This window comes from Heptranchias perlo, chromosome 1 (assembly GCF_035084215.1).
Source record: "Heptranchias perlo isolate sHepPer1 chromosome 1, sHepPer1.hap1, whole genome shotgun sequence".
NCBI lineage: Eukaryota > Metazoa > Chordata > Chondrichthyes > Hexanchiformes > Hexanchidae > Heptranchias > Heptranchias perlo.
The window spans coordinates 116745316-116763894 of NC_090325.1; the positions used below are offsets into that span (position 1 = coordinate 116745316).

At 42.5% G+C, this 18579-nt stretch overlaps 1 protein-coding gene across 2 annotated transcripts in view; it reads left to right on the forward strand.

Moving 5' to 3' along the window:
• Positions 1–18579, forward strand: part of mapk10 (mitogen-activated protein kinase 10) — a 130405-nt gene that overhangs the window by 74261 nt on the left and 37565 nt on the right. Inside the window, exons 4-6 of one of the 2 annotated variants that reach the window (XM_068003723.1) lie at positions 7007–7145; positions 9144–9309; positions 12739–12810. In XM_068003723.1, coding sequence (XP_067859824.1) covers positions 7007–7145; positions 9144–9309; positions 12739–12810 — 377 coding nt within the window. The remainder of the gene's footprint in view (positions 1–7006; positions 7146–9143; positions 9310–12738; positions 12811–18579) is intronic. The other variant, XM_068003657.1, reaches the window with a different exon arrangement.

The following is an 18579-nucleotide window of genomic DNA, read 5'->3' on the forward strand; positions in this document are numbered from 1 at the left end:
CTGCCGTGGCGGGATTTGAACGCATGACTCTGGATTATTAGTCCAGTAACATAACCACTATGCTACCGTACCCTTACCCTTAGCAATTCAGTTAGGAATCGTATAATAATAGGAGACTTGACAGTTAGAGGGGTGGATACTATCTCCTGCATTTCAGTATGAGAGTCCCAGATGCTTTGTTGCCTCCCATGTGCTAGGCTTAGGGATATTTTCAGAAAGACTGGAACAGATTAAGGAAGGGGAGGGAGAACAGCCAGTCATTGTGGTCCACCTGCAGAACCAATGATATAGGGGAAAAAAAAGGCCTTAAGTCCTGCACAAGGAGTTAAGGAGATTAGGAAATAGGTTTCGAAGCAGGACTTCAAGAGTGGTAATCTTCGGATTACACCCAGCCACGTGCTAGAATAGGGAAGGATGAGAAGCTCAACATATAGCTAAAGAAATGGTGTCAGGAAGTGGGGGCACTAAATTGGGTCGTGTAGCGCCCGTTGTTTCGGCATTACGCGACCTCACGAAGTGCCAAGATAGCGTCTTGGCTGCGCACGCACATTTCCAGCATGATATGCACTGGACGCCATCTTGGTAGAGGATATAGCGCAGGCGCAGATAACGAACGCTGGAATCGTGTAAAGTAGGGAGAAAATGGATACAATCAGTGTGCAACGCTGATTTAAAGTGATCGACAACATTTTGGGACTTAACGCTCAACTCAACGCACAGTCTTAACCCCGACCATCTGAACGTGTCTTAGAATGCCTGGAGGACCCCCACCAGCGCTATTTAAAGGGACCATGCAGGATTTACAGGTTAGTGGCTGGATTATTGCTTCTGGCTGCCGAGACATTTGTAACTGTTTTTGGAGGTCTCCTAGACTTGAATACTAGGACGCGGGACATAGCCTAACATTTAGAGCCAGGACGTGCAAGAGTGAAGTTGGGAAATGCTTCTACACGCAAAGGTTGGGAGAAGTTTGGAACGCTCTTCTGAAAACGATAGTTGATGCTAGCTCACTTGTGAATTCTAAATCTGAGATTGATAGATTTCTGTGGACCAAGGATATTAAGGGATATGGGGCTACGGCTGGTATATGGAGTTAGGTCACAGGTCCACTATGATCTCATTGACTGGGAGAACAGGCTCGAGGGGCTAAATGCCACTGCCACTTGCTGCCTCCTGATATGCGCCACCTTCTCCTGCAAGAAAGCGGGACGTGTGTCTGGGTGATGTGCCTCTCATGGTTGAATAGCTGCCAGTGTGTGTGGCCTGTGAGTTGTGGGTGGGCAGCTTGCAACAGTGGTAATGTGCAAGGGTGAGAGGAAGCATCTGATTGGAAGAGTTGAGTACTGATGGAAAGAGTTTTTTGGTATGTTGGTGATGGGGGGGTGTAGTGCCTGGTGCAGTGGATGTGGCTAGTGGTGCAGTTGGTAGGAGATGCCACTTGACAGCTGACCTCACTCACCTTGACCATTCATGTCAAAGCATTGAACTTCTTTCTGCACTGCATCCATGTTCATGGTGCTGTGCACCTAGCATTGACTTCATCCCCCGCTGCCTCCCACTGTCTTTTGAGTATATGTCTGGAGGGCCTCTTACGTCCCCTCCTCGTCCCCCCCACCCCACCGTGGATATAGGATGTCCCTCCTACTGTCGACCTCTTGCACCACGGCCACTAGTGCATCAACAGAGAACCTTGGTGCATGCACTCTAGCAGGCCTGGTACAAACTCAGATCGGCAGATTGGTGAGGTCTGACGTGCAGATTGGAGGATGTAGGATTTAGTGGAGCGCAACCTTTATTCAATGTTTTAACATAACTCATCAGTGTGTAAACATAGGGACGGGATCTGCATCTGTGTTTTACATGTGCAATGTCTGATCTCCGTTCAGACTCTGTGCAGACAGCAGACAGTTATTTTCAGTGGATAACAGGTACCAGCTACCTTTAAGAGATTTCTAACAGACAGCCTGCCTTTAAGAGATTGGAGCTCCCCCTGCAGATTGCATGGAATCCTTGTTCAATGCTGATTTCCAATGCAGGTTGCAGGTATGTCCTCAGGCCTGACGAAAGTCTCGTCCTGCCTGCGCAGGGGCCATTGGGCGGGAGGGTAATATCGGATCATGCCACCCCTGCCCAATAACAGGCCCTATCCAATTTATCTTCCTGGGTTTCTGTTTTAGGGGGTATCAGCACCCAGTCCTGGGAGCTATTGCATGGATGGGCTACATTTGAACAGGAAGGGAGCTAATGTGCTGGGAAAATGGATAACTGGATAACTCTGTCTTAATGCTGTCTACGGAAAAAATAGTGTGTTTACAAACTTAGTTAATTAAAATGATTTTTCTCACGAATGCACACCAAGGTCAGATATTGAGTTTTTCTTTTAATTGAAGAGAGAATACATACAGAAAATATTTTTGTTTTTAATTTAAAAATTCAATAAGCATTTATTGGTTTGGGAAATAAAAGAACCAGACTCAAAGTAGAATTAGGCTAGGTAGAGAGATTAAAGAGCAACAAAGGAACAAATGTAACAAAAAGAAGTGAGCATTCCAGTGTTGAACATTACGTGCAAGAAGACAATTAGACCTGATCAGTGACTGTTAGTGAGTCATTTGATCATGCAAAGCAGGCCCACAAAAGGTGATCCTATAAATTCTTCGCATCCATCTTCACTAGAGAAGAGGATGCTGCCATTGTAGCAGTAAAGGAGGAGGTAGTAGCAATAATGGATAGGATAAAAATAGATAAAGAGGAGGTACTGAAAAGATTGGCCGTACTCAAAGTAGAAAAGTCACCCGGTCCAGATGTGATGCATCCTAGGTTACTGAGGGGAGTAAGGCTGGAAATTGCGGAGCCTCTGGCCACAATCTTCCAACCCTCCTTAGATCTGGGGATGGTGCTGGAGGTTTGCAAATGCCACACCCCTGTTCAAAAAGAGGAGAGGGATAAACCCGGCAATTTCAGGCCAGTCAGCCTGAGAGAGATTTGATGAGGGTAATCCGGTTGATGTTGTGTATATGGACTTTCAAAAGGCATTTGATAAAGTACCACATAATAGACTTGTTAGCAAAATTAAGACACATGGGATTAAAGGGACAGTGGCAGCGTGGATTCAAATTTGGCTGAGGGATAGAAAGCAGAGAGTAGTGGTGAATGGTTGTTTTTCAGACTGGAGGGAAGTAAACAGTGGTGTTTCCCAGGGGTCAGTATTAGAACCATTGCTCTTTTTGATATATATTAATGACCTGGACTTGGGTATACAGGGTATAATTTCAAAGTTTGCAGATGACATAAAACTCAGAAATGTAGTAAACAATGTGGAGGATAGTAACAGACTTCAGGAAGACATAGTCAGACTGGTGAAATGGGCAGACACATGGCAGATGAACTTTAATGCAGAGAAGTGTGAAGTGATACATTTTGGTAGGAAGAATGAGGACAGGCAATAAAAACTAAATGGTACAATTTTAAAGGGGGTTCAGGAATAGAGAGATCTGGGGGTGCACATACACAAATCTTTGAAGTTGGCAGGACAAGTTGAGAAGGCTGTTAAAAAATCATCTGGGATCCTGGGCTTTATTAATAGAGGCATAGAGTACAAGAGCAAGGAAGTTATGCTAAACCTTTATAAGGTTAGGCCTTATCTGGAGTATTGTGTTCAATTCTGGGAACCACACTTTAGGAAAGATGTCAAGGCCTTAGAGAGGGTACAGTAGAGATTTACTAGAATGCTACCAGGGATGAGGGACTTTAGTTTTGCGGAGAGATTGGAGAAGCTGAGGTTGTTCTCCTTAGAACAGAGAAGGTTAAGGAGAGATTTGATAGAGGTGTTCAAAATCATGAACGGTTTTGATAGAGTAAATAAGGAGAAACAGTTTCCAGTGGCAGAAGGGTTGGTAACCAGAGGACACAGATTTAGGGCGATCGGCAAAATAGCCAGAGGCAAAATGGGGAAACATTTCTTTACGCAGAGAGTTGTTATGATCTGGAATGCACTGCCTGAAAGGGTGGTGGAAGCAGATTCAATAGTAACTTTCAAAAGGGAATTGGATAAATACCTGAAGGGAAAAAATTTACAGAGTTATGGGGAAAGAGCAGGAGAGTGGGACTAATTGGATAGCTCTTTCAAAGAGCCGGCATGATGGGTTGAATGGCCTCCTCCTGTGCTGTACCTACTGTAATACTATGAAATTTGTAGGGTAGTAATCACATACATAGTTATGGGATAGCAGAAAAGGAAGTAGTCTATTAGTGTCTAGTCAATTTTCTATGTGGCAATTTTTTTCAATGCTGTTTCCAGTAGCAACAGCATCTGACTGATGGTTCATTATGTCGGAATGATGCCATTGAAGAAAACAATTCTGCTTTGAAAGCTAGAAATAATTGCTAGTCTAGAAATAATGTACCATCTGCAATGGCACATTAGTCTTCATAAACACATGGGGGTAAAAGTTGGATCAGGGTCTTTTTTGGGCGGGGGTAGCGCGATCCGCTGTTACCCCACGCCCAACGGCCCCTGCGCAGGCAGGACCAGACTTTCGCTAGGCCTGAAGACTTACCTGCAATCTGCGTGGGAATCAGCGTTGAACAAGGATTCCATGCAATTTGCATTTTCCACCAGCAGGGGGAGCTTCAATCTCTTAAAGGCATGCTGTCTGTTAGAAATCTCTTAAAGGTAGCTGGTACCTGTTATTTGCTGAAAATAACATTCTGCTGTCTGAACAGAGATCACACGTCACACATGTAAAACACAGATGCAGGTCCCATTCCTATGTTTCCACACTGACGAGTTATGTTAAAACATTGAATAAAGGTTGTGCACCACTAAATCCCACATCCTTCAATCTGCATGCCAGACCTCACCAATCTGCCGATCTGAGTTTGTACCAGGCAGCGAGAGTGCGTGCACCAAGGTTCTCTGCTGTGCACTAGAGGCCTTGGTGCAACAGGTGGACAGAAGGAGGGATATCCTATATCCGTGGGGGGCACGAGGCCCTCCAGACATATACTCAAAAGGCAGTGGGAGGCAGCAGGGGACGCAGACAATGCCAGGTGCACAGCATCATGAACATGGATGCAGTGCAGGAAGAAGTTCAATGCTTTGCCGCAGGTGGTCAAGGTGAGTGAGGTCAACTGTCAAGTGGCGTCTCCAACCAACTGCACAACTAGCCGCATCCACTGCACCACGCAATACACCCCCCAATCACCCACCTACCAACAGACTCTTTCCATCAGTACTCGACTCTTCAAATCAGATGCTTGTTGCAAGCTGCCCACCCATAATTCACAGGCCACACACACTGGCAACTATTCAACCATGACAGGCACATCACCCAGACACACGTCCTGCTTTCTTGCGGAGAAGGTGGTGCATATCAGGAGGCAGCAAGTGGCAGTGGCATTTAGCCCCTTGAGTCTGTTTGACATTCAAGGAGATCATGGTGGACCTGTGACCAACTCCATATACCCGTCTTAGCCCCATATCCCTTAATACCCTTGGTTCACAGAAATCTATCAATCTCAGATTTAACATTCACAAGTGAGCTAGCATCAACTGCCGTTTGCAGAAGAGCGTTCCAAACTTCTCCCACCTTTTGCGTGTAGAAGCATTTCCTAACTTCACTCCTGCACGTCCTGGCTCTAAATGTTAGGCTATGTCCCCGCATCCTAGTATTCAAGTCTAGGAGACCTCCAAAAACAGTTACAAATGTCTCGCCAGCCAGAAGCAATGATCCAGCCACTAACCTGTAAATCCTGCATGGTCCCTTTAAATAGCGCTGGTGGGGGTCCTCCAGGCACTCTGAGACACGTTCAATTGGTCGGGGTTAAGACTGTGCATTGAGTTGAGCGTTAAGCTCCAAAATGATGTCTATCACTTTAAATCAGCATTGCACACTGATTGTTTCCATTTTCTCCTTATTTTACATGCAGCCGGCATTCGTTATCTGCGCCAGTGCTAACTCCTATACCAAGATGGCGTCCACCGCACGTCACATTGGAAACGTGTGTGCGTAGCGAAGACGCCACCTTGGATGTCGGAGAGACTTTCTAGCGCCGAAACAACGGGCGTTACACGGCCCAATTTAGCGGCCATGATGTGTGTGTACTATCTGACGACAGCACTATTGCTCAGTTGAACACTAACAAAAATGACACTGATGCTGCATTTCTACTGCAGCTACCGCTCTCAGACCAGCAGTTACAGTGGGGTTCCAGCCAGGCAATATCTCATTCATACTGCGTGGCTGGAACTCCAGTTCTCCTGCCCAGGAGAGAGCTCTGCGCATGCATGAATGGAAGCATCTGCACTGTGCCAACATTTATATTAACTACAGAAGGGTTTATAAAGTGTCTTGAAGATCCTAAGGACATCCCTGAGCACTTTTAAAGCCCAGTTTGACATTGCTCTAGAGTTGCACTCCATTCAGTGCCAAACCGAAGCTGTGGAAGACTACCTCCTCCAGGGAGTCTCTCGTCGCTTCTCTCTGGACTCAGGTCGGACCCTGCTTCTGGACTTTTACTGCAACTTTAGGAGTCACTAGTGTTGCTGTGTGCATGCACCCTGAGAGTGCTTCAGGTTTGAATGCAAAAACTTAACCACCATTTTCCTCAGTTGCTGAAATTTATAACTATTTCCTGCTGCAAAGTGGAATGATGTGATTGTGTGTGACATTCCATCTTAGTGAGGGGCAGAGAAGGGGAAACTTGAGATAACTGGTCTTGCTCCACCTGTATTGTACTCCCTTGCCAGGTGATCAGATTGCACCACTGATCTTGGTTGAAGAGCATTCTGTGTCCCACACCACTCTGTCCTCCCAGCTGTGGAGTTGCAAACATCTCTTGAAGGGAGAAAGTATGGATAAAAATGTAACATTTGTTGTTTTGCCTTGCTCACAGTTGAAATAAATGTTGTGTCCTCCTTTACTCTATGAATGTCTAATGTAATGGAAAGTTGTTGCCTGTGAAACTATCAATCCAGCAACCTCCTTTGTCTCCCTTGTTAAAGGTATTTGGTTATGGAACTGATGGATGCCAACCTATGTCAGGTAATCCAAATGGAACTGGATCATGAGCGGATGTCCTATCTGTTGTACCAGATGCTGTGTGGCATTAAGCACCTCCATTCTGCTGGCATTATTCACAGGGTGGGTATTCAGAAAAAGCAGACAATCTCAGGCTTTGAGTTTGATTGACAGGCAGAGATTCACCACAAAGGAAATATGCCTTGCTATGCTTTAACATCTGCATTCAAACAAGACATTAATTTTTGTAAAGTATACAGTCAACAGAATCTCTTTAGGAACACGTATGACAGTTTGTTTTTATAGATTTTCCATTCAGTTTCAATGCTGCAATTATACATTTCAGATTTCATATTGCATGGTCTCAGTAAAATGAAGGAAGGTAGTTCTGGAGAATATTCTTTAAAACTGCAGTGCCCATTGTAACTCACTACCATAAGGAGTAGTTGAGGTGACCAGCATAGATGCATTTAAGGGGAAGTTAGATAAACACATGAGGGAGAAAGGAATAGAAGGACTTGCTGATAGAGTTAGATGAAGTAGGGTGGGAGGAGGCGCGTTTGGAGCATAAACACCAGCATAGACCAGTTGGGCCGAATGGCCTGATTCTGTGCTTAAAATTCTATGTAATTTTAAATCTGTGATTTCCCTGTAATTACTGAGTATACATTCAATCTACTACAAGTTCCAACTTTATAACTTTATCTTACCTGGATGTAGTGATGTTTTACGTCAGATACTGAGGGGTAGATTTTCACACGTCTGATTCCATCGGGCGGGAGGCCCGTGTTGCAAGCCTGCCATCCGCCCGATGGAATCGGTGCAAGACCACAACCATTCTAATGGTCAGGCCTCATTTGAATAATCTCAGTGAGCTGCCAGAGCTGAACAGCCAGCTTGACGATTGAGGGGATGTAGGAGGGAGCTGGACGTCAGCTCCTCCTCAGAGTCGAGCTAGAAGCAGAGCCTTAAAGGTGTAGGGGAGGCAATCCCTGGGTGGTGGAGGGAGTGGGCATGGAAGGACCGGCAGCAGGTGAGAAGATTTTTATGGAGTCAAGAAGACATTAAAAACTTTTACTTACCATTTTTAGGGTGGCCTGCAGCAGCCCTTAAAGGACTACTGGTTAGGTCACTGTACGCCAAGAATCAATGGGCAGAGAGTGCGAAACTTGAAAATTGTATTACAGTCCTATCTATGTCATAGGACCCTGATTTGCATACCTTAACGAAGCACTCAACTAAAACAGACAGGTGATCTGGTCACCCATTTCCAGGACCAGCTGGGAATGGCAGCGCGTGAATTGATATCAGGAACAGGGCAATGAGTAGTGCACTGTCATTTTCTCCCTGCCACAACCCTGTTCCATCCGTAAACAGGGACATAAATCAGTCCCTTAATGTGTAAAAGTTTCCATAGTAAATTCTGATTGCACCCCCATTCCGAAAGCCTAAGTTTAAGAGACGAGAAATTGGAATACTATTTGGACTAGTCGCAATGGAATGGAAAAAACAATTATTGGTAAAAATATAAAGGGCCAATTTTTATTCCCATTTTCAGGTGGGAACAGGGCGGTAATGCAGGGAAAATAGAGTGCACTAGTTAACCCCGCTTCCGCTGGGCCACTATTTCCATCTAATCCTGGTAATAGGCAGCCAGGTTATCTAACTGTTTCAAGCAAGTGCCTCATTAAGGTATGCAAATTGGGGTCTTGTGAGGTACAGAGGACCCCAATGCAATTTTCAGGTTAAAAATGGGCGGAGTGTACGTGGCTTAGAATGGCCTAGCCAGTGATTCTTAAAGGGACCACTGCATGCTGCTCAAAAACGCTAAGTGAAAGTATTTAATGCATCGCCACTGTCCCGCTGGGCCTGGGGAGGGGGGGTGTTAAAACTCCCCCCTAAGATTTTAATCTTTGAAAAATACCTTGAATATTTAAGAACGATTTACATTGAGAGCTATCCTAAATCTCTAAAGTTAGTTCTAAGGCACACATATAATGAACATCAGTGACTTAGAAAAGGATGCGTGCATATGAGTCATTAAATATTTACTCGTTCATTATTGCTACATTTATGCTATTTAGTTATTTTGTACTTTGATTTATTCTTGTCGATTCACAGGATCTAAAACCAAGCAACATAGTGGTAAAGTCAGACTGCACACTGAAAATCCTTGACTTTGGACTGGCAAGGACTGCTGGAACTAGCTTCATGATGACTCCCTATGTAGTAACCCGATATTATAGAGCGCCAGAAGTAATTCTGGGGATGGGGTACAAAGAAAATGGTGAGATGTTTATTGGACAATCACATTTCTCATTGTTGCTTAATTGTGTAATACACACAACACATCATTATGCTATGCATATTTTTAATTCTCTTTTAAGCCTTTCATACATTAAAAGAGGTACTTACCAAATGATATGACGTGAAGTAATTGTTTTATCTAAAAGCAGTCCTGTAATTCATATCAATATTTTGCAACACCACTCATTCACCTAGCTGACAATCTAACAAGCCTAAGAGTTTATGCAGCAATCAACCAGGGGATTCAAATGATTGGGCATCCGGTTGGTATGGTCATTCATTTGAATCCCATGATTGATTACTACATGGAACTCTTGGGCTGGTTCGGTGATTGGTGTTGCAGAATATTGATATGAATTACTGGACTGCCTTTGGATAAAACAATTACTTCATGTCATATCATATGAGGAATGGAGGAAATGATCTGGCCAAAGAGTAGATGTTGATGATAGCTGTGGTCCAGAAGCCAGCCCATCTTGCCTTCCTAGTCGGTGGTGGTTGCATGGTTACGGGGAGCACCATCACCACAAGGACTGCAGTGGTTCAAAGAGAAGGCCCACCACCCACCTTCTCAGGATAACTAGGGATGGGCAATAAATGCAGCTTTTCCAGTGATGCCCACATCTTGAGAACAAAATGGGGAAGAAAATCAGGGAGAGGGGTTCTAAAAAAATAGATAGATTGATTATACACTGTGTGGATAGATATAAACGTTTTTTTTTTCCCTACTTGTTATTCATTTCCTCCCATCTTTAGGTTACCAATTCTAATAGAGCAGGCAGAAGAACTGCTTCAAAACCTTTGCCAGTTCTACTCTGTAATGTTAAGATGTTTTCAAGGGTAACCATGTGGAATTACTCTCAGTTTATTTCCTCCTTCCCTGTGATTAGTGCTTTCCCTTCATTTAGCACCTTCACCAACCTCCCTGCTGAAATTGGGACGTTATTGGGGTATATTTTAACCAACAGGCAGCTGACCAGTGGAGTGTGCCATCTGGCTGCCCGATCCTGCATGTGGGCCTGGCTTCATTTGAGGGCCGGGCCTCATTACCAGACCACCAGTAAGCTGTGGGCACCAAACAGGTGCCGGCTGCAGCTTGCTGACTCCAGGCTGGTGCAATATTGAGCGGCCCAGAGGTGTTAAATCGATTACGAGGTGGGGAGTCCAAGGGAAGCAGCCTGTATCATTCTTGTGGAGCCCGAAGGAACATTATCACTCATCCTGACCCCACAAAAATAATTTTAAACAAACTTTTTGGTGCCTCCTCTGCTGTAACTCCTGGTAAAACTTGGTGGAGCATACAAGGTGTACATTCCTCCCAGTTGTCCATCAAAATTGAAATCGGGGCCCTATGTAGGTGATAGGGCACCGACTTGTATATTAAAAGGGCCTACCCCCTGAAACAGGTGGGCACTCTGGCTATCCTGCGGAAGGCCCCTTTGAGGATGGTGGCCAGTGGAGCACCAACATAAACAGGGCGGTAAGCCAGTTTTGGGCCACCACCCCTCAGTTTACACCAGTTGGCCCATTATGTGTGCAGGTGCACATCCTGTTACTCCACGACATAGCATTTTGGTAGAACTGTGCACTGCACTACTGAGCTGCCTAGATATAAACAATTTAACTATTAAAGCGGTAATATTCTTAAACATATAAAACTGATTTATATTCAGCTTTGAACACTGTTGTATGTACAAAATGTATAGAGTATAAGAATCTTGATTATTCAGAAGAATAATAAGAAGTGAAATCACTTCCGTGTCTTCATCAATAATTCTCACCACGTCATTGCAGAATCTCTGCATTAGAATACTCTACCTTTAATTAAGAGGTGAGTTGTCTTCTGTGTCTTCTGCATGTTTTGATTTATTTAAAGTGAACTCAATATGTAAAATTCAGAATTCACAGGGATAATTGATATCCTGGTCTGTTTAGTTATCATTCTTGTCACTTGTGGGAAGGAAAAGTTTCTTGACAATTTTACATCATCGAGTATTGTAAGAATGACAAACTTATATTTTGGATGATGTTAACCTTAAAAGAGCACTCAATAATGTAATATTTCTGCACAGAGATGATTCTCTTGATTTGAGCTGTCATTTGTCTCTGGATTATCAAGTATTGTTCACCTCAATGGCAATTAATTTAAACATTAGCGTGCTGACAAGTAAGCCTGAAATATTTAAAGCCTTGGTGACGAGCTATAGCTACAAATATTTACTTGGTCTTGTTGGCGTGCAGAACTATTTTCTTTATTTATTTTTAAATATGAGTTTTTCTTTAACATTATGGAAATCTGACTATGCCAGCATTTAGACTCAACTGAAAATTCAATGATGAATAGAAATATATATAAAATATTAATGAATAATTAATAATGAATAGGAGTAACGTTTGACAGATTACTGGTGTGGTAAAGAGGAAAGAGAAGATAATTAGCTGTTTTCTTTACATCCTGCTGCCTGAGTAAAACCTATTATTTAAGATATGAATTGTATTTATGTTACAATGAACAAAGGCATTCTCTGCTAATGAGCCACCAATGGAGCTGCCAAACTCTGTTTTCTGTATTCCCAACCAATTGCACATTACTCACTGTTTTATGTTCTACAGAAGTGTGTGCAGGGATTACACTTTATTAATCAACTTATTATCTTAGCTGCATGTTATCAGAAATATAAATATATTTTTGCACAGAATTTAGACTATATAGAATCATAGAAAGGTTACAGCACAGAAGGAGGCCACTCGTCCCATCGAGTCCGACTCTATGCAAGAGTAATCCAGCTAGTCCCACTCCCCCGCCCTCTCCCCGTAGCCCTGCAATTTTTTTCCTTTCAAGTACTTATCCAGTTCCCTTTTGAAGGCCATGATTGAATCTGCTTCCGCCATCCTCTTGGGCAGTGCATTCCAGATCCTAACCACTCGCTGTTTAAAAAAAATTCTCCTTATGTCACCTTTGGTTCTTTTGCTAATCACCTTAAATCTATGTCATCTGGTCCTTGACCCCCTCCAGATCATCCTCTCTCTCCAGTACTGCAATATTCTCCTTAATCAATACTGCCAACCCCCTCCTTTCTAATCTATAGTTCCCCATAGTTCTGGACAACTCTCTTTGATGGCACTTAGCTTAGAATGGCCAGCTAGTGATTTGAAATCTTTACTCTAATACTTCTTATTTATTTTTAAATCAGGGTGCGTAAAATAGACTCTAGTATTGATGCATTGTCTTCATTAATACCCTCTTGAGTTTGTTTAACTTACAGGATATTGGGTGCACACTACCTGGGGACTTCTATCAATTGTTATTTATTTTCTTATCCCTAATTATGTCTTCCCCGTTCATACGATGTTCATGATTCTAATTGGGATGTTTTTTTGTGTCATCACCCATTCTCTGAACTCGTAGTGGATATTTGGTCTGTTGGGTGCATTATGGGAGAAATGGTCCGACACAAAATCCTCTTTCCAGGAAGGGACTGTATCCTTATGCTGCTTGCAGCAGCTAATCATTGCTTTTTGACACATATCTTTAATTCCTTAAGATCAGATGAGTGAAAAATAAATTGTAAGTGACCGTGGTTTTTTTTTATTGCACAGACACTTTGTAGTGCATTTTTCATGTGATCATTTGAAACGTTTCTTTCATGAAAACATTTAGTATTTGGTGCAGAAATGTGGCAAGATATATTACATGCTTGTTTTTAACATTCGTTTGAATAAGTGTTGATTAATTATTCTGCCTTCAGAACTGTTAAAAATCTAAAAATACTAACCAGTGTTGTCCTTTAACCATTAAGCCAAAGCCTACTGTTCAGTGTCCCTGATAGAATCATTTGAGAGGAGGCATATCCTAGAATCTTCACAAGATATTTACGATTCTTCCCAATCACACTTTGTCTTTCGTAAATCTGCATTATTTTTATACTGTGCATTATTCCTGACCACCAAACACTCCCAACTAAGACACTCTAGATTATTTCTGGTCTTCCACACCATTTTAGTTGGGATGTATTTGCAGAGTTTGTAACAAACTATTAAAAAAATGGCAGTTTAATTCAATAGTACTGCTTTCCTCTTAAGCTATTTTTAAAGCTGGGATAGCCCATAAATGAACTGACGATGTTTTTAAAGTTAAGAGTTAAACTTTTAGAAAATTCTGCTTCTATCAGACTTCCTTTTAGAGATCTTATAATTTTTCCACATGAGAGGTGTTTACATATTGTACTACATCCCAGCAATCCTGCAATCTGCTTGGATTTGTCATTGGAAGGAACTTCGATTACAAGAGGAGTGGGAGTACAATGTGAAAATACTGTCCATGGAAATGATAAAATCAGTCTGTAACACAAACAATGGGCAGAATTTTAACTTTGAAACACGGGTTAGTTGGGGGCGGGGGGCATTGAAAATCACATCAATTTTAGACCCACCCCCAACTCACACCCAACCCGCCCATTTCCGGTTTTCACCGGGGCGGGACGAGGGGCGGGTAACCAACCCGCTCTTAGGAGGCGGGTTCGTCACTAAAACCTTTCAAGGAGGCTGCGGGCTTCCATTTGCAAAGGTTTTTCGATTTCAACCCCTGTGGGCTGGGATCCCCAGGCCTTCTCCTTCACGCCACGCGAAAGGAGGAGGGAAGGCTCGAAACTGCAGGTAAGTGTCTTTCTGGCACTGCTTGTGGACCCGGAGGAGCAGGAGTGCTTCCCCCGAGCCCAACAAGCCTACCTGAAGCAACCCCCCCCAATGATCGCGGATCCCCCACCCCGATCTCCGATCCCCCCCAACGATCGCGGACCTCCACGATGACCCCCGATCCCCCCCACCCAAAACTGACCCCCCGATCATTCCCCCTGTGACCCACATGCCCATCAGTGCCCCGTGCCCACTGGTGCCCTCATGCCCATTGGTGCCCCCATGCCCACCCATGCCCTCCATGCCCCCCCCCATCCATAAAATCAAAGACTTACCTGAAGACTTACCTTTTCACATTCTCTTCCTTGCTCTGCTCCTGTCCGACTGAGGCCAGCCTGTCAATGAGGCCGGCCAGTCGGATGGCAAACCGATAAAAATAAATAAAAGACGTCCTTACATCAAAATCGCAAGGGAAACCAGTACTTCTGGGTTCGACCCCGCCCGGCCCACTTCCCGGCTCCGGGTTAAAATTACCCCCAATATGTGGAATGTTTAAAGTATTGTATTTAGAATAATTTCAAATGAATCTATGAGGTGTTGCAGCTTTCAGATTTTCTGACCTTGCTGATATAAATGACAGACACTCTTTAGTATTGTTCTCCTTGTACTATTCACCTATAATCACATTTCCATAGTTTACATCTTGTTTCAATGCCATTCACGCACTCTTGATAGCCGGCAAGCAGACTCGGTCACTTCCAGTACCTCTTCTGCTGTGAGAGCCAGCAGCATAAAAGTTGGCCTCTGAAACATGGAAAGGCCAGAACTACCTATCTTTTAATCTAATCATTAGGTGACCAGACATTCACAAATGGAAATTTTAGTTCTCCATTCCCAACATTTACTTGATGTGGAGATGCCGGTGATGGACTGGCGTTGACAAATGTAAACAATCTTACAACACCAAGTTATAGTCCAACAATTTTATTTGAAAATCACAAGCTTTCGGAGGCTTCCTTCTTCATCAGGTGAATGTCAGGAATCCTTGAAATGCGAAAGGTTCAAGGATTTCCTGACATTCACCTGACGAAGGAGGAAGCCTCCGAAAGCTTGTGATTTTCAAATAAAATTGTTGGACTATAACTTGGTGTTGTAAGTTTGTTAACATTTACTTGTTAGTGTGAGTACAATTACAGCCCCAAGCTGTTTACAGATTCTCAAGAGCAGCCATTGAATCACCTTGGAAGTGACTTGTTAATTATGTCAGATAGCTGTCTCACAACCAATGATTCTACTAGTAGTCAGTTGGCTGGAATGATAATCTTGACAGTTTTTGGAAATCAATTCTGGGGTTGGCATGCAGACTACTGCTGGAACTTGAGCATGGTACATTAGTGAAAGGCTCACGTCGATGACTCGATCTTTCAAAATTTAAAAGGGAAAACCCATAAAAGATCTACAACTTCTTTGAGAATGTTTGTTGTATTAAGGTAACTGAAACTTTCAGTACAGTATTAGTAGCACCTGATTCTGTCATACTCAGCTGGCTATCAATATTAATCCAGCTAGTGAAACTAATTAAGAAGGGAAGAGTCAAAATTAAAAATGAGTAATAATGGGATAAGGAATACAACAGATGTTCAGGAGGTAGGCTAACCCAGAGTGAAAACCTGCAGGAGGGACACAAAGTACGAACTGAGCCAAATACTCATTCTTAGTGTACATATATTTTTACACAAGTGACATTAAATTGGAACAAAACAGTGAGTACTACTTATACATGCACAGCAGTTCTCATTGTGGGAGTGGCTTCGAAATGTTACAAAACGACAGGAGATAATAGTACGAGGATGTGATCAATGGGGAAAGTAAAATATGAATGTGTGCATGACAGAGAAGAGCTTAAAAGATTATGTCACAAGATAGTTAAGATTGAGAAAGGCCAATCAGTTATCCCAGCTCCCCATCATGGCATCCATCCTACTGCTTCTTAATCGATGCTATGATTCTATGATTTTTGCCTCTACTACCTTACCTGAAAATCCATTCTGTTAAGTTTTTGCGTTTTCTTTACTCTTTTTTTACCACACCCTTCGGTACCCTCACTTCCTATGTCGCATAGAATGCTTTCACATGCCGAGATAATTAGGTCAACTTATAGCATGCCCAGGGATCAAATCAAAAATCCCCCACTTTATTTTGGTTTATGGGTTTTACCTCATGCACTCATATGATCTCCCTTGACTTCAGTTGGCAGCAGAATAATACTATGACCTAGGCTGTAAGTGCCAAACAAATTTATTAAAGAGGAAAAGAATAAATGAACAGTAGCAATGACGCAATATAGATTTTACAGTAATTATTAAACTATCTCCTTGAGTAAGTAGAAAATAAAAAATATTCACAAGTGCTGCACTAAATTATTCTTACATGGTTCCTTTCCCTTTCTCACTGTTCACAGAAGTTACCTGGCCTGACTGTCAGCCTTCAAAGGCTTCAGATATACTCCGAATTGAATGGTTTGCACCCTCCCCCCACCACCCCAGACACCTACCTTAGACAAGCAACTGATTGCAACTATAGTATCAAAAATAAACTAGGACATTTTATTTACTGTAGGCGAAGCTGTTTTTAACGGCTTATATACCGTGACAGAATTAAAGAAGCTAATTTCATTCTAAATCATAGAAAAAAGTGCTTCATTTTAGCGTACCCTTCTTATGTGAGAAAGTTGATTTGTCTTTCACGAGTTGGAACTTATTCATTGGTGTGCTGTCTTAAACTGCTCTCATGGTCTATATTGAAATAATATTCTGGATTTATCTTTTCTATATTGTTTACCATTTTACACATCTCTATGAATTCCCCTATCAATTGCCTTCTTTAAAAGTCAAGAAGTCCAGGTTTCTCTAATCTTCCCTCATAACTCAATCTTTGATCCTGGGGATCAGTCTTATTGCTTTTCTCCACACCACCTCCAGAGCTTGAATATTTCTTATGTCAGTGACCAAAATTGGACTCAGTATGAAGCTATGGTCTGACTGGATCACTGTACAGTTTTAACATGATTTCCTCTGACTTGTACATTACTGTTCGGCTATATATATTTAAGCATTCTATTTGTTTTGTTAGTTGCTGTTCTGCAGTGACTGGATGTGTTAAGCACTGAGCCCAGCAATACCCCTGGATTTCTCCACCCTCCCACCCTTTCCGCCCCCTGCAGTTTGGTATGATTTGCGAATTTGACCAGTTTGACTGAGCTTCTGAAACTAAGTTATTAATGTAAATTAGAAATAGTAGGGGCCTCAACATGTATCCCTGCAGCCCTCCTCTCCCACACTGTGACATAACTCTCATAACAAGTACCAGATGCTTCCTACCCTTCCACCTGTTTCTTATTCATTCCTAAGCTTTACCTTCAGTCCTCGCTGCTTTAAGCTTAAGCAGAAGCCTTTTGTTTGCAACTTTGTCAAAGGTTTTGTGGATGTCTTGTTCATTGGCCAGGAAATGACTATCAGGTGGGTTGGGAATGCTTCACCTTCAGTGTTTTACATTGCTGTGACCCAGAAAATAACTCTCTACTATGCAGTAGAGCACAGTGTCATAGATAGGAATATCTAAGAAAACCATGTTACTTCAGTATTATAAATTTTGATGAGATGAAGCAGCTTACGCTATAACATAACGGACTGGGATCTCCCGAATGCATTGACATTTCATTAATGCAGCAGTGAGAAAAGCTGTCGCTCGTATAACAAATTTTTAATTTTCACCTATGTCTGATGGCATTTTTGGTTTACTGGACCTATTTATCTTTTTGTGCCATGGTGTGTATGTGCTATCAATTGGAAAACATTAATGAAAATAACTGTCAGAAATATCACCTGAGTATAGATTAGCACACAGGTCTTTTAAAAAAAAACTTGCATTTGTATAACATCTTTCACGACATCCCAAAGCACTTTACAGCCAATGAAATACGTTTGAAGCGTAATCACTGTTGTAATGAAGGAAACACAGCAGCTAATTTGCACACAGCAAGGTCCCACAAACAGCCATCAGATAACAACCAGATAATCTGTTTTAGTGATAAATATTGGTCAGGACAATGGAGAGAACTCCCCTGCTTTTCTTCAAATAGTGCCATGGGATCTTTTATGTCTACTTGAGAGGGCAGATGGGCCTCGGTTAACATTTCATCCTAAAACGGCACCTCTGACAGTGCAGCACTCCCTCAGTACTGCACTGAAGTGTCAGCCTAGATTATGTGGTCAAGTCTCTGCAGTGGGACCTGAACCCACAAGCTTCTGACTCAGAGGCGAGAGTGTTACCACTGAGCCATGACCTTATCAGCCCATTCACTATCTAACCCAGTTCAATACTAGGACATGTTAGACAATAGGGTGTAATACTCAATAGAAAATTAAAAATTGTTTTTGCTTTGATATCAGCTATGATATATGTCAACCAAAAGAATAGAATATTTTTTCTGTTCAGGAAATATTTTAGTGATTTGGACTTGCAAAAGGCAGTAGTGAAGAGTCTGATTAGAAGAAGCTGCCTCAGAAAGGTTAGTGTCATGTAATTTGATCTGATGTAGATGGGGTATTTTTTT